This window comes from Barbus barbus (genome assembly GCF_936440315.1).
Source record: "Barbus barbus genome assembly, chromosome: 7".
NCBI lineage: Eukaryota > Metazoa > Chordata > Actinopteri > Cypriniformes > Cyprinidae > Barbus > Barbus barbus.
In genome coordinates this window covers 33,220,530-33,236,286 of record NC_136735.1, presented here as the reverse complement: position 1 = coordinate 33,236,286, position 15,757 = coordinate 33,220,530, and the positions used below count along the sequence as shown (strand labels likewise).

Below are 15,757 nucleotides of genomic sequence, written 5' to 3'. Positions count from 1 at the left end.
AATACAGCTGGATATTAATATAGAGAATCTGAGTTGCATATGCAGAAAGGTCCCACCTAAAAGCCTAAACAGAAATTTCAGGTGACTTTTATCATCTATAATGGTAATACTTTACAATAACCAGTGTTGGGGATAGTTACTTTTAAAAGTAATGCATTACAATATTGTGTTACTCCCTAAAAAAGTAACTAATTATGTTACTTAGCTACTTTTTATGGAAAGTAATGCGTTACGTTACTTATGCGTTCCTTTCTAAATATGAGCAGGTCTTGATTTTTTTTAATATAAGAAGTTATATTTATAGCAAATGTAAAAGCCCTTTCACACCAAAAAGTGTAATAAACCTCAGGCTGAAGGAAAAGTAAATTCACGTCTGTAAAGTAGAACGCAGGAGAAGAAGATTCAACACCCTTCAGCAATAAAAAAAACAAACAATGAAGCACATTTGTTAGTTTATTTAAAGTCATTTTTGCTTTTTTGGCTGAACTGGATCATCAAAGGTCAGCAGCAAAAACATTGGTTAATAATAATTGGATTAGATACATTTGTGTTAATATATTTAATTATTGCAGCTTTGCATTATATTCTGAGTTTGCATTTCACTGTTTTAATTAATTGTGATGAATACTAAATCAGATATTTTCTTGTAAATTAAAAAGTAATGGGTCACTTTACTAGTTACTCGAAAAAAAGTAATATTACGTAACTCGCGTTACTTGTAATGCGTTACCCCCAACACTGACAATAAGCTTCCATTGGCTAATTAACTACATTAGTTAACATGAACCAATAATGAAAAAAAAAAAAATCTAAAACCTGTATTTTTCTTTGTTTTTATGTTAATTTCAGCATCTATTAATGCATTATTAAAGTCAAAATTAATATTTAATACATGAACTAACTAAAAGTTGTATTCGTGTTAATGTCAAGAAAGATGAATAAATAATGAAAAACTAACCAACAAACCAGAAAATAAAATAAAAATATTGCTCAGTGTTAGTTGATTTAGGTTAGTGCATTATCTGATGCTATAATGGTGATGTACCAAAGTGTTGATTAAACTGTGTGCAAACACTTTTCACCCAAACAATGGGAAATACTTCCTACACTAGTATGGTCCATTTAGAAACCATTTAAATAACTTAACAATAAAAAATAATAAATGGAAAAAGGCCCATAATAATAAAAAATAATAAAAAATACCAAATTATTGTTAAAATGATTTTAAAAAAACATTGACATATGACATACAGCAATGTTGTTTACAGTGCTATATCTATCTTTAATGTGTCAACATTTTATTAACCACATAAAAAGTAAAAAAAAAAAAAGCAGGCGTCAGATAGATAGATAGATAGATAGATAGATAGATAGATAGATAGATAGATAGATAGATAGCGCTGTTTCTCCTCCCGTCGCATGGTGTTCTCGGGTTTGTTTGTTTTTCGCGCTGCTGCAGAGGTATTTTGTCCTCGCCGGTAGCCGTACGCGCTGAAACAGATTCATCCGATGGCGAGTGCGAAGTGCTGCAGCGAAGGCCCTTCTCAAGAAGGAGGTGAAACTGTCAAAACTGTTTTTGTTTTACAGTTAATTTACAATTGAAAGTCTTCGAGAATAACTGTAATGCGTGTATTTGTGAATGTAGGTTTAAAGTAAAGTTATAACCATAGCTTTGGACTTTCTAGCTAACTAAGTTTAGCAAGCTAGCTACGTTAGCCGTTAGCGAGCTGTTTTTCCCTCAGTTCTGTGTTTTCTATGTAGATGCGTAATATTTAACACAAATGTTGAATTTAAAATCAGACTAAATGTATAAGATTGTTGCATATTATAAGTTTTGATCTATAAACGTACCATTGTAGCACTACTAATATACATAGTAGTTAGTCATATTTGGGATACATTGGTGTACCATGCAAATACTATGGCACATGAATTAAGTACCATGGTATATATCAAATTACAGTTTTATGCTATCATTATGGTTTTATTGGAAATACCTAAACAATAATACTGTTAAAGTACTACCATATAGTGAATTCACCATGGTGTACCATGTAAATTAAACTGGTGCTATGGTGATAATTCAGTATCATGGTAAAGTACTAGGGTATTACCATCTGATACCATGGTACTGCCATATGAATGTTTGTAATTATAAACAATGGCACATCTCAGCTTAAATGTGTTGCTGAAAGCAGCCAGATTTATTTTAAGTGGCATTATTGATGTGAAGCTATTTAAAAACCGTTAGTGCTAATCGAATGAATAAAACTAATCAATTAGATTTTAAGCTCAACAGCGTCTCTCTGAGCAGGTCCTCCTGGCATCCCTCGTCTTTCAGGTAACTGTAGCTCACCTTTGGTCTCCAAGCCAACAGTCGCTCACCTTGGTAAGTTGTTTCGCCTCCAGCAGGACCGGAAGAGAAGGGAAGCAGTGTGAAAACTAAGACTGTCTCTTCCAGCACGGCATCACGGGACAGTCTGCGAAAGCGGTCTGCCGATGAGATTGGCCTCGAAGATGAGTCTAAAAGCAAGCCAGCACCATCTAAAATATCTAAACTAGGGTTTAGCATGACTGCGAAGAAGCCTACGGCAATCTCTATCAAGCTGGGAGCAAGTGTATGTTTATTTTATTATATAGCCTATGTGGTTGTGTATACGTGTGTGTGTGAGTATATATATATATATGTATATAATTTATATTATGTATGTATAATTTGTATATATACTATTGATCTCTTTTAAAATAACTAAAAAATTATGTTTGCTTGATAGTTTTTAATTTTGAACATTTAAAAATTGCATTGTATTGCTTCTTCTCTTTTAGAAACCTAAAGAACCCACACCCGCCTTACCTGCCAAGAAAGCTGGACTTGCATCTGTTTTTAATGAGGATGATGACGTAAGTATCATTCTCTAATTTATTAATTTAACATTAATGCTGCCCTTGTGATATTTACCATATTGTAGTAATATATAAGGTAATATAGGCCTAAGTGTTGTCAAAAGAACCAACTTTGGTATCAATCGGTACTGAAATTTTAAAAACATAGATTTTAAGAATCGGCTCAACAGCACTCAAATGTTAGCGCCAAATGGACATTTTTCAATTTTCAGTACGGACTGTACCGAAGTCGTTACTTTTGACAAACCTAGTCTGTATGTTAAAAGATCAGTTTCCTAACCTTTTTTAATTTATGTTTCAGAGCGAGCCTGAAGAAATGCCACCTGAGGCAAAGATGAGAATGAAGAATATTGGCAGGTTGGATTCATACATTTTAGTGCTGTCAAATGATTAATCACGATTAATCGCATCCAAAATAGAGGTTTTTGTTTACATAATATAATTGTGTATATATATATATATATAAATACACACACATACAGCATATATTTTGAAAATATTAACATGTATATATTTATTTTTATAAAGTTTACATAATATATAAAAATATTTCATATATAAACGTAACATATTTTTCTTAAATATATACATGCATGTTTTTGTAATTATATACATAATAAATAATCACAGTACACACACATATTATGTAAGCAAAAAATATTATTTTGGATGTGATTAATCGCAATTAATCATTTGACAGCACTAATACGTTTTTTTTTAACTTTCAATTTTAGATTTCATTGTAAGTTAAAGTACGATACAGCACTGTTTTGTACCTCTTCATGTGTTGTTTTGCATTTCAGAGAAACACCCACATCTGCTGGACCCAATTCCTTTAACAAAGGAAAGCAGGGATTCTCAGACCATCAGAAACTTTGGGAGAGGAAGCTTAAATCCCAGACAGATCAGTAGTGTCTGGCTGCTTACTAGTTTGCTTTTTGGCACCAAAATATTTGCCCTTTTTGTCTCTTAGTTTAATTAACATTGTACAAATGTATATATGTAATGAATGTTTACGTTATAAAGCATCTTTTTATTGTAGCTACTTTGATTTTGATTTTTTTTAACCACCTGGTTAAATAATGCCTTCATGTGTAAGATGCAAACCACAACAGAGAAAATTAGAATACTCTTTATCGCTGTACAATATGGTTTGTGCCACACTAACCTCTGTTATCATTCGCTTATAGTTTAGTTGTTCTACAGAGAATGAATGTAGTGGCCCAGTCGTTTACAATTGTTTCATCAAGACATTGTAGTTTATAAAGTCATTAATAAAGGAGAGATGTGATGTGGTATCACTTTGAAGAGCTTTTTTCATGTTGTAATCAATGTGGTAGTCAGTTAAACAACATGAAGATAAGTAAATTACATAATTAAAATTTTTGATTGAACAATCTTGTTAAAATCACTATGTAAAGGAAGAAGAAACGGATCCTTTTTTTTTTTTGTTCTGTATTGTGCATCCAAGTGAATTAATTAATTATTGAGCAGAAATAATGTAGAGTGGGTTTGGTACAATCCAGGTAATTGATTGGACAGATTTGAGCTTGCAGTCTGATCATTGCAACAAAGGGACATGTTTAAGACTGAATGAACTAATGGTTGGAGAGGTTCGGCAAATGTCACCTGAAGAAAGTCTGTCATTTCAACATGCATTTAGAAAATAGATTGTGAAAGACACAATTTCATGCCAACTTTAATGAAGCAAAGTTATAACACATACAAAGTCAGTTATAACACATACAAAGTCAGTTATAACACATACAAAGAAAACTACTAGTATATTATAAAAAAAATGTTTAGCAATGCAGAGATTACAATAACTTTATACTGTTCCTGAAACTTTGGTCAGCAATTGCATTAAACTCCACTCATGATAGTCAGAGGCGTCATGCCCATTCAAAGTGAGGGGGCACAGATTTATGAGCCAAGTGGATTTTGAATGCAGCTTCCAAAAGACAAAAACTAGCCTAATATTTTTTTTATATTTGATACAATCACATCAGTGTGGCAAAGCATCAGATAAGCGCTGGTTTGTCATTTTAAATGTTTTCTATATATGTAACTGTAGCAGTACACTTAGAGAATATTTGTTACAGGTTTTTCGGGTAACTATGTGTGTGTACTGAACAAATATTGCTTTAACCACAGCATGTGTGGAACTTACATTAGGCCTACATACTTAACTAGGTACATTGCCTCCTGTCCAATAATCGCTATAAGCTTTTGTGTTTTATTACTTTCAATAAGTCCCATCTTCAGTGTTGGGGATAACGCATTACAAGTAACGTGAGTTACATAATCAGATTACTTTTTTTCAAGTAACTAGTAAAGTAACGCATTACTTTTTAATTTACAAGAAAATATCTGAGTTAATTTTTCAAAAAAGTAACGCCAGTTTCTTTGTTTTCCCATGTATTGACTGACAAGTCTTCTGTCCCCATGTTGGTTTTACTATATTGAAAGTTGTCTGAGCGGTGCAGCCAAACTAATTTAATTGTTTTAAAAAACAAAGCCTTATAATAACATATAGAATAAAAAAGTATGGCAGACATTTAGGCCAAAGTAGTTGAAGATAAAAAATTGTTTAATATATATATATATATAGCCAGTATTGCACAATGTACATGATAATTTTTTTATGCAAAATTTAAAGAAGCACTAAACATAACAGTTTGTCCTATACTGTCCAGTGTTTTGCTGCTAAAGTTTAATTAGCTATATATAACATTTATTTATTGCTGTTGCCATAAACAGTTACTAGTTTAACAGAATTTGTACAATGGATGTACGCATAATGCAACCAGTCCTGGCTCTGGCCTTTTCGAAACGCCATGCATTATATTCTAATAATTTAACAGCCTGTCATCAGTTATTCCTTGCTGTCATTATTATAATGGATTTTAGTTTCTTTTTCAGCATTTGTTACAAAAGTACAATGTATTACTTTAGACCCGAATCTAGCACAAGAAGCTTTTTCAGCACATTGGCTAGTTTGACATTGGAAAATAGTGAGTGCATTCATACTGCATTAAAAACCACATCAGAGGCCTTTACAAAAAGCTGGACAACAGTTATAATATTCGTTATTAAGACATTCAATTGAGAAATGCATCCCATGTTTTTCATAATAGAAAAAACTGCCTAGTTGTGCTCCATAATAAATATTCAAGCTATCACCTCATGTGCATATGATTTATTTATTTTTCTAATGATTTTCTCTGTTTTCCTTTTTACATTAAAGGTTTTGTAATAAATTTTTAATAGGTAACCAAGAGGCTGCGTGCTTTCATCAGACGTTTCTGGCGACTCAGTAAGCTCTCTCGCTTTTGGCCAATGTCAAAGTCTTCTTTAAGCAGGTTGTCTACATCATCTTTATTTTGCAGCAACTGCAACATGTTCCTTTGGAGCTCCAAAGCTGTTTCCTGGAGCAGCAGATAGCGGATCACCATTGGGATCTGGTCAGCTAGACGCTTGCTTGCAATCTGGTGAGGTAGATATAAGACATCTGAGATATACATTACAGTCTGAGCTATCACAGAAAGCTTTAGTTGACACAATTACCTTGTAGTAGGACTCAAGGTGAAACCTCATCTCACGCAAGGTGGCATTATTGTCTGTGCTTATGCCTATGGTCATGCAGTTAGATTTTTTAGTTTCTTCTTCCTCATCCAGACTATCCTTTGTATGTTGCAGACTCTGGCTGTATGTGCCATCTTGACTGTAAACAATGAGCTCCATCTTGAATTGGGTTCTCAGCATGGATTCTGCCAAGGATTCTTTATCCTGCTTGATGGCTTCAATTTTAGTCTTTAATAGTTACAACAACAAAAAAAAAGTTTAATTTAAAACTTTAGAACTCTGTATAACAGTACGTTCCTTTACATTTGTATTGTGATTTAAAGGCATCACTGAACATTTGTGTCAGAGAATTAATGGCTTGTAAATGTGTGATTTAGTAGTACTATTAACACACACAAAAGTACTTATAATCACTGAATCTGTGCATTGCTAGAAACACTGGCTTAAACACAAAAATTACCTTCGCTATTTTCAGAAGATTAGGGAATCCAACGAAGCTGCCCTGTGCCAGCTGGATGAACTTCCTTCTAACCACATCTATGTACATACAAAAACACTGTTGACAGCTAATTTTGCAAACTTTTGCTTACTTTCTTGATTGTCCAGTTTGCCAGGTGTCAGAAAGTTACACTCTATACTTATTAAGTCTCAGTGTTTGGCTGTAACGCATTACTTAGTAATGCATTGCTATAATTTGATTAATTGGTAATTTTATATTTTTAGTAATGTAGTAATTTAATGCAATATAATTTTCAAAATAGTAATTAAAGTATTCTCTCTATATGACGTCTCTGAGCTTTGTGAGATTGTGATGAACTGAGATGTCTTCTTTTTAGAGATTATAAAAGCAGCTCTATTTCCTGGCATTCTGCCATGCCAAACCATGTATGCTTGCTTTAGTTAAAAATACGTGTTCTGTGAATGTTGATGCTTTAATAACAAATATTTATCAGGAGTGTTTATGCTGGGATTTCATGGATGTAGCCACAGAAAAAAGTAGCATAACTAGTAATGTAACTAATTACTTTTGAAATAAAGTAATCAGGACAGTAACTGATTACTTTTAAAAGGTGCACAAAGTGAGGTCTAAACAAAAGTAGTCAACATATTAATAAATTATTAAAAATTTAGGAATGAAGTGGGTGGGATTTAAAATATACGAAACAACACAAACCAGAGACGGTCTTCAGCGTTTTTAAGGCGGGTTCTTCCAACAGTTTAATCTGATCCTTAACAAGTCCCTCGAAGGTCTTGTAATTGATGAATCCTGGAAGCTCCCTTCCTCGATACTTGAATTCATAGTTGTCAACTTCTTTCTCAATCTTCCTGTTGACTGCAAAGGATTTATGAATATTGTCATGCTTTTTTTGTTTATTAACACCAAAGATTTTTTTAAAAGAGTCTGTCAGAAGACCAGTGATTATACTCGGTCAGCTTTTCATACATTAAAGGATAGCAACAGTACACACAGGAGGTTCCAAGTATAAGCTTCACTCACAGGAATCTCCTGATTTATCCAAGAATCTATTCCAGTTTGCAAATTCTTGACGAAGTTCTGGGAAAATCAGTATATCTGCTTCACATTTAACCTCTTCCCCAATGGTCAGGTTGAGGGTATCACGTGTGAAAGCTGTAACTTTCTAAATTTAGTGATGAGATGTGAAAGATTTCATAAGCTCAGTAAAGTCAATATGGTTCAATATACTTTGATACAGTAGCCATGCAGATTTCATGGTTATGCTCACATCAATGAGAAAGCTCAGTCTTTCTCCAGGATCAGTTGGGGGTCCATTGCCGTATGCCTCCAGTTCCTTCTGTGTCTCAGCGAGCTTCGCCTCGATTTGTTCTTCTAAACGAGGCAGAGATTTCTACACAGAAGAGTAGTCATATGAAAATGAGCTGTTTATAATGAGTCAAAAATTTATGTTGGTTTCATTTATTGAAAAAAAAATATTTCACCTGAATGTGATGAACCAGCTCAATTGTTAATTTCTCAGCCAACTTGGGAATAGTAGCGAAGCCTTCTTCATAGAGTTTGCTGGGGGGGGAAAAATCATAAGTCACCTGTAACTGGAAACAACGGACATGACTTTCCCAAGTAATGGGTACAAATTTGCATGTGCACTTCATTGGACATAGTGCAAGTGGTTTACTAACATGCATGCAAATAACACAACCTCCAAAAGAATGTTAGCCATGCATGCAGCTCACATACCAGTTTGTCAAGTCTTTCATCACATCCCATGGCACATTTTAAAGCACTGGTAGTTTCAGTTTTGCTTTAAATGAATGTGTTTAGGCTTTGCGTTTGTTTTTAATGAATGTCATTTTGTTTTGTACTTAATTTTCATTGATGTTCTGTTTTAAATACCACTGAATGTAAAACATTTGTTGTGCTGTGTTTTATTTGCTGGTATTTTACATTATTTCTGAATGTAAAAGTCTAATGTGACATATACACCAATGGAAAAATGTGGGATTTTCATGGGAATGAGAACATCTTGATTGACATACCTGTAGAATCATGTTTCGCACCAAAGGTTTGATACTAGACCACTATTTTATCTTGAATCTCAATAAATGTGACGGTACTCACCTGAAATGAGGATGGTCTTTGAAGAAGGCATTTTCTGTTGATGTGGCCTCATTGAGAGTGACTTGATCTATAATCTCTTTTTGTCCCCTGCACCTCACAATCATGTAGCCTTTAGTAAGGTGAATGACCTCATTGTGCACAATGTCTACGACTGTCTCTTCAGTGCCCTTGTCCACCAGGTCAGGCTTTGTTAAGATGCCTGTAGTGGACAAATGACACAATCAGAATATGCATGGCAACCACCTTATTTTTACTGTAAGAACAGAGCAGCCATTGGTCCATTGTGCTGCTGAATATTGAAAACTGGTATTTGTTATAATATTATTTTCATTAATTATCGTAATCATAGACACACTGATTTAGTTTGACCATTTACTGAACTTCTTATAATAACTATTATAGTTATTTACCTATAACAGCTGATTAATCAAATGTCTTGTACATTCAAAGAAAATAGCTTACTTCTGCATTTCAAAATAAGATGGATAGCACTGAAATGCAATCAGTAATGCACACCTAAAGTTCTTTCGCCCTCAGGGTCCTCCCCCTGAGCCATCTGTAATGCTTCTGTGGTTGCGATGTCAACATTGCATGGCACCACAACCAGGTTGATTGTTTCTTGCTTTGTAATGAACTTCCTGATCAGTCTCTTAATCTAGAAGAAATGCATTTGATTGGGGTAAGTTTCATTTCCTATGTCACTCAATTTTTTTTTTTTTTAAACAACATGTCTTGTATAGTAAATATGAAAAGTTTACCTGATCTCCAATATTCTCAGGTTGCCCCTTGACAGCCACTCGTGCGATACCAGGGAGGTCAATGACAGTGAGGTCAGGAACATTGGCAGAGGTGATCTGCAGACTAATGAGTTCATCGCTAATACCAACACCTACTCCAGCCATCTCATCCTGGGCTACAAATTAGATACAAAACTCAAGTTGTGTATATATCCTCTTTTTGAAGATCTCTAGATGCATTTTAAGCATTCTCTACCTTCACGAATTTTTTTCTCCACTTCTGCTGGGTCATAAATATCTTCCTCTTTGTCCTGGTAGCTGATTCTCCCATGCCATTTGTCTTCATCTTTAGTTCTTATCATTTTGAGCTCAAGAGGACATCTTGTAACAATTCCTATAGAAAATATGAAAGGAGGCAGACATTATATTTCCCCATGCTGTCCTTCAAAGTGGAATACAGTACCATGTCAATTCCATGGGTCGGGCCGCTGCTTGCCAAATGGGTGCCCTAAGCAGAATTGTATTGTTGTGCCCCCTCTCCCAAATATTATGGAAGTTAAAAAAAACAAACAGTATTTTAATAAAATCTAACAATAAATAAATTGTAATTAAATTGTATTATTTATAAATTACAATTGTAGCTCTACAGCAAAAAAAAAAGACATTACATAAAACATTCTAAAATATTAAATATTAAATATTATTTAAAAAAAAACAATGATAATGAACAATAAAAAAACAACACTTGAGCCATAGATGAGCGCACGTTTTGATAAACTTAATTTTTAGAAAATTACTGAGTGCACTTTTAAATAATATCAGTTTAAAAAAAAAAAAGTAAATTAAGAGCACTCAGTGTAATAAAACAGTTTTAACAACACAACAACCAAAAAAGACTCCTGTGACTAAAATTTTATTAATACAATAGTCTGATTTTGTAGTCTCAAGCATTCAGAAATCACACAAAAGGAAATTAAGCAGTTTTACGATAAAACCATTGTTAATTTTTGTAAGGGTCGTGATGTCCACGTTTTGTTGAAGAGCATTTCTCGCAAAAATGTGCCCAAAAATGAAAGATTAAGTGGATATTTGAATGAACTGTTTGGTCAATATTAAACAAGGATTTGATCATCCTATAAGTGCACTGTAAAAAAAAAACACAAAAAAAGGTTGAGCCAACTTAAATTTTTAAGGCAACCAGCTTCAGCAGATTTTTGAGTTCTTTCATCTTATTTTTGTAGGAGATTCTCAACTTCTTGTTGTTTAAACTTAAAACAGCCACGGATGCAGGGATGGGCGTCAAGTGTGCTTAACTGCGTTCACCGTAAAATATACACAGAATAAAAATTAATTAATTGAATTTACAAACAAAATCAAAAATCAAGTTAAGTGGTTGCATTCAATTTATTTTAGCTATATTTAAATAAACTAATTTAGTTTACTAATTTTCAACATATATATATATTTTTTTTTTTCTTAATTTATTTATTTTTTATTAAATGTAGCATAGTTTGCAACCGCTTACCTTAAAAAATATAGTATAATTTTTTTTTTTTTTTTTTTTTTCAGTGTATTTTTGGTCATTTTGTTCAATGGACATTTGTTCATACTTAGCAGTCGCGTAGCTACAGGTGGGCCCGGGCTCACCCACTTTCATCTGTGGCGCACCCAATGAGAAGTTTGTAATTTGGAGGGCTTTTATTTTATAATGCAACATCAGATTGTCTTGAAACTGGTTGAGTGACACCCTGGGGCAGTGAACTATTAATATGAATTGAAACTAGTCTGTGGAAACAGGGAGTTTCCTTTTAAGAGCTATCCAAAATCACAGGTAGAACAGGTAGAATATGAGTTTCGGAGGGCTCTTATTATGTAATGCAACATCAGATCGTCTTGAAACTGGTTGAGTGACACCCTGGCGTGGTGGACTATTAATCTGAATTGAAACTGGTCTGTGGAAACAGGAAGTTTCCTTTTAAGAACCATCCAAAATCACAGGCAGAACAGGTAGCATATGAGATTTGGAGGGCTTTTATTTTATAATGCAACATCAGATCGTCTTGAAACTGGTTGAGTGATACCCTGGGGCAGTGAACTATTAATATGAATTGAAACTAATCTGTGGAAACAGGCAGTTTCCTTTTTAGAGCTATCCAAAATCACAGGTAGAACAGGTAGAATATGAGTTTCGGAGGGCTCTTATTATGTAATGCAACATCAGCTCGTCTTGAAACTGGTTGAGTGACACCCTGCGGTAGTGAACCAATAATCTGAATTGAAACTGTTATGTGGAAACAGGGATTTTCCTTGTTAGAGCGATGCAAATTCACAGGTAGAACAGGTAGAATATGAGTTTTTGAGGGGCTTTTATTTTGTAATGCAACATCAGATCGTCTTGAAACGGTTGAGTGACACCCTGGGGTAGTGGACTATTAATCTGAATTGAAACTGGTCTGTGGAAACAGGGAGTTTCCTTTTTAGAGTTATCCAAAATCACAGGCAGAACAGGTAGAATATGAGTTTCGGAGGGCTCTTATTATGTAATGCAACATCAGATCGTCTTGAAACTGGTTGAGTGACACCCTGGCGTGGTGGACTATTAATCTGAATTGAAACTGGTCTGTGGAAACAGGGAGTTTCCTTTTTAGAGCCATCTCAAATCAAAGACAAAACTGGTCATTTATGAGTTTTTGAAGAGCTTTTATTTTGTAATGCAACATCAGATCGTCTTGAAACTGATTGAGTGACACCCTGGGGTAGTGGCCTATTAATCTCAATTAAAAGTGGTCTGTGGAAACAGGGAGTTTTTTTGTGGAGCCAGGGGTTTTTATTTTTATAACTATGTGTATTTACAGATAAAAAATGGTTAAATGCAAGTTGTAAAATGCTTTTATTTTGTTATTTCTCATCAGACTGTTTTTTCATATTAATTGGTCTATTTATTTATTTATATCAGACTTCATTGGACATAGTGCAAGTGGTTTACTAGCATGCATGCGAATAACACAACCTCCAAAAGAATGTTAGCCATGCATGCAGCTCACATACCAGTTTATCAAGTCTTTCATCACATCCCATGACACATTTTAAAGCACTGGTAGTTTCAGTTTTGCTTTAAATGAATGTGTTTAGGCTTTGCGTTTGTAATAAATGTTGTTTTTAATGAATGTCATTTTTATTTGTTTGTTTTCTACTTAAGTTTCATCTGTTTTAAATACCACTGAATGTAAAACATTTGTTGTGCTGTGTTTTATTTGCTGGTAAATCCCCGATGCGCGTGAACTAACAGAGACGTTTGATAATGAAATCACCAGAGAAGCCCAGTGTTTCACACTGAGGTAATGATTTTTAATAAACTGCCTTTAGTTAACCTTAGTTAATGCATTAGCAATACATGTGTTACCGTGTTTATTCATCTTTGTTAACCAGCTCAGGCAAATGTTAACAAATACAACTTTTAATTTGAATAATGTCCTATTAGTACATTTTGAAATGAACATTAACATAAATTAATTACTAATGTTAATGCATGCTTTAGAAGTACTGTGTAATGAACTTTGGTGCTGTATTAATTGTTGGCAATTTGACATGCAGATTTCCACCCACCCAGTTTTATGTAGGCCCGCCCACTTCAACATTTCTGCCTACGCCAGTGAAGCTTAGGCCTATATTTTCCTGGGAGTTGGTACCCAATGCAAACCTCATACTCTGCGTATCATTCAGTATCATATCCAAAGATTAGCCATCACTCTGCTATAGCCTACCACAATATTTACTGGGAAGTCTGTTAAAGTATATTGTTTAGCTATATACTTACATTTCATAATATTATTTGCAGCTATGTTTATACATATAATATTTGTATTGTATGATGTAATGTGCTCACCACTGCCCCTGGGTAACGCTACTCCAGACAGCGCCTCCAGAACTGAACTCTTTCCTGAGCTTTGGTCTCCAATGACGGCGATGGCAGGCAGCGCCAGGTCCTTTTCGACTCCCAGAGACCGTAAATTGTCGATAGTGTCGATGCAAGGACGGATTTTTTCCTCATATTGCTGACTGAACGTGTAACTCATTTTCTCCATCTTTAAATAATGTCAAAGTAACAGAAATCCTTCTTTTCACAACACGACAAAGTGTCAGACGCGGTGCGCTCGCTTGATCGAGTCCCAGAGTGATGCTGTTTCTTGTGAAGTGAAAATCACTAAACCGGTCTTTTCACCCTGGTGGTAAGTTTCATTTCCTAGATAGTACAAAGTTTCGTTTCTCTCATTCATGGTAAAGGAAAATCATATCTTAAGTTTTATTGTACAGTACTGATAAAGTGCGCGGTCAAATAAAGGCTTTTGCATTTGTATCCTGTTTCTATATAGACGAAGATGAACACATAGCTATCATATATTTTCTTTTAGCAAATTTGTTTAGAAATTGTTGCAGAAATTTTAACTCGACCCAAACGGGTGGATTTGCATAAACAAACGAAGAAACAAATGCTGAAACTCTGGGCCTAAATAATACTAATTAGTTATCTTATTTAGCATCTAAATCCCTAAATGAAGTTAGTGGTAATATTTGTAGTTTGCAATTAATGGTAATATTTTTACAAGCCTAGATGAGATACTAATAAACAACAACAATGTGTTATGTATATACATTATATATTCATATATATTTATTAATTTATTGTTAATTGCTATAAATGTTCATGTTAAATTATTATGATTAGGCTGTCATAATATAGTTCCTGTTCAGATAGTTTTCTTTAATATCTGAAATATCCTCTAGAGGGAGGTGTTTATCCGACCATAACCACTCAAGCACCAGGAAAAAGTGATTTGAGTTTAAGTTTGAACCCATATATGCTGTATTATGCATATATCATGACACAAGAAAAAGCATTTAAAAGCTATACCAATTTGTTCTCGAACAGCTGAAATGAATTCCCTTTAAGCTGACTCTTGGCAAATGCAAATCTTTCATTCTACCGGTCATCACATCATTTGTAGCTCTGTAAACTGGTGTGAAAGGACAGGAATTCTTCTGTCGATATATTGTGCTCTGCATAGTTTCAAACTATGAAGTTTTCATAAATTGTTACAGAAAAAATTACAGCAGTTGTTTATGCTGTTTGTTTACCAAAACTGCTTCAAAGAATTGTTTTAATTCATTTTGTGCTTTCATTTGGACCATTTTACGTCCCAGAAGCAACAAAGCACAAGTTCAAAGTAATGCACCGAGCTCAGCTCAATGCCTTTGAGAACTGTTAGTATCACCGGCTGTTTGACCAGTGTTTATTGACCAGAACACATTTTCAGGCACATTGAAAGATGTTGTAAATATTGTTATAAATGAGCTTTTAAAATATTTATTCTGTGTCAGATATTTCCCATTACATCTAGAGCGTTGAAGAAGATTTATCATGCCCTTATTTGATCGTGTGACTTTTTACATTAGCTGGTTCTCAAAGCATCCAAGCCTCAATATTAGGTCTTGCATGCTGTGCTGTTATTATATGTGTCTTGAAAGTCAGGAGCTGAAAAAAGCCATGCTGAAGTTTTTGTTTGAGTGGCATGGAAACTGATATTTATCATATTTTGAATCCACAACACAGCTTTTAAATTTCATTTACATTTAATTGGCAGATGCTTTTATCCAAAGTGATTTGCATTGCACTTAAGATTGCACTTTTTTTCCAATTCATACATTCCCTGGGAATCAAACTGATGACCTTTGCATTAGTAGCACCATTTCCCACAATTTAATCTAGTAGGTTAATGCACTTTTGCATTATATTTCAGTTTTTAAATCAGCAAATGTTAAAAACTATGGTGGATAAACACATAATAAAATTATAAACTGCGTTGTGCATTGCCCTTGTTGGATGTGCTATCTGATGTTTGCAGGCAACTCTTGTAATTTTAGCAGCTACTTATCG

The 15,757-nt window shown here is 34.1% G+C and overlaps 2 protein-coding genes across 7 annotated transcripts; one reads left to right on the top strand and one right to left on the bottom strand.

Annotated features, from left to right (window-relative positions):
• The first annotated feature begins 1,449 nt into the window (after positions 1-1,449).
• On the top strand, positions 1,450-4,200 carry LOC306873130 (PEST proteolytic signal-containing nuclear protein-like). Of its 6 annotated transcripts, none has more exons than XM_079422191.1 (6): positions 1,450-1,555; positions 2,315-2,341; positions 2,410-2,618; positions 2,827-2,901; positions 3,206-3,261; positions 3,708-4,200. In XM_079422191.1, exons 1-6 carry the CDS (start codon positions 1,510-1,512, stop codon positions 3,814-3,816), a joined length of 522 nt encoding a protein of 173 aa, XP_079278317.1. In that variant the 5' UTR covers positions 1,450-1,509; the 3' UTR covers positions 3,817-4,200. The 6 variants fall into 6 exon arrangements, with proteins under 6 accessions (XP_079278317.1, XP_079278320.1, XP_079278316.1 ...); XM_079422192.1 differs by having other exon boundaries at positions 1,472-1,555; positions 2,413-2,618; XM_079422189.1 differs by having other exon boundaries at positions 1,472-1,555; positions 2,413-2,618; positions 3,206-3,257; positions 3,708-3,945.
• A 373-nt stretch (positions 4,201-4,573) lies between these two features.
• LOC306873129 (interferon-induced GTP-binding protein MxB) lies at positions 4,574-14,067 on the bottom strand. Its single transcript, XM_079422188.1, has 12 exons — positions 13,709-14,067; positions 10,079-10,216; positions 9,844-9,998; positions 9,602-9,740; positions 9,086-9,284; positions 8,449-8,527; positions 8,235-8,357; positions 7,988-8,129; positions 7,664-7,822; positions 6,950-7,026; positions 6,472-6,717; positions 4,574-6,392 (listed from the first exon to the last, which is right to left on the bottom strand). Exons 1-12 carry the CDS (start codon positions 13,905-13,907, stop codon positions 6,168-6,170), a joined length of 1,881 nt encoding a protein of 626 aa, XP_079278314.1. The 5' UTR covers positions 13,908-14,067; the 3' UTR covers positions 4,574-6,167.
• Between the last annotated feature and the right edge of the window lie 1,690 nt (positions 14,068-15,757).

Coding starts and splice junctions, on each gene's coding strand:
- LOC306873129 (XM_079422188.1), bottom strand. CDS start 13,907: ATGGAGAAAATGAGTTACACGTTCAGTCAGCAATATGAGGAAAAAATC. Junction 7,823..7,987: donor GGATAAATCAGGAGATTCCT/GTGAGTGAAGCT, acceptor AATCCTTTGCAG/TCAACAGGAAGATTGAGAAA. Junction 6,393..6,471: donor ACCTTGAGTCCTACTACAAG/GTAATTGTGTCA, acceptor CTACCTCACCAG/ATTGCAAGCAAGCGTCTAGC.
- LOC306873130 (XM_079422189.1), top strand. CDS start 1,510: ATGGCGAGTGCGAAGTGCTGCAGCGAAGGCCCTTCTCAAGAAGGAG. Junction 1,556..2,314: donor AGGCCCTTCTCAAGAAGGAG/GTGAAACTGTCA, acceptor CTCTCTGAGCAG/GTCCTCCTGGCATCCCTCGT. Junction 2,619..2,826: donor CTATCAAGCTGGGAGCAAGT/GTATGTTTATTT, acceptor CTTCTCTTTTAG/AAACCTAAAGAACCCACACC.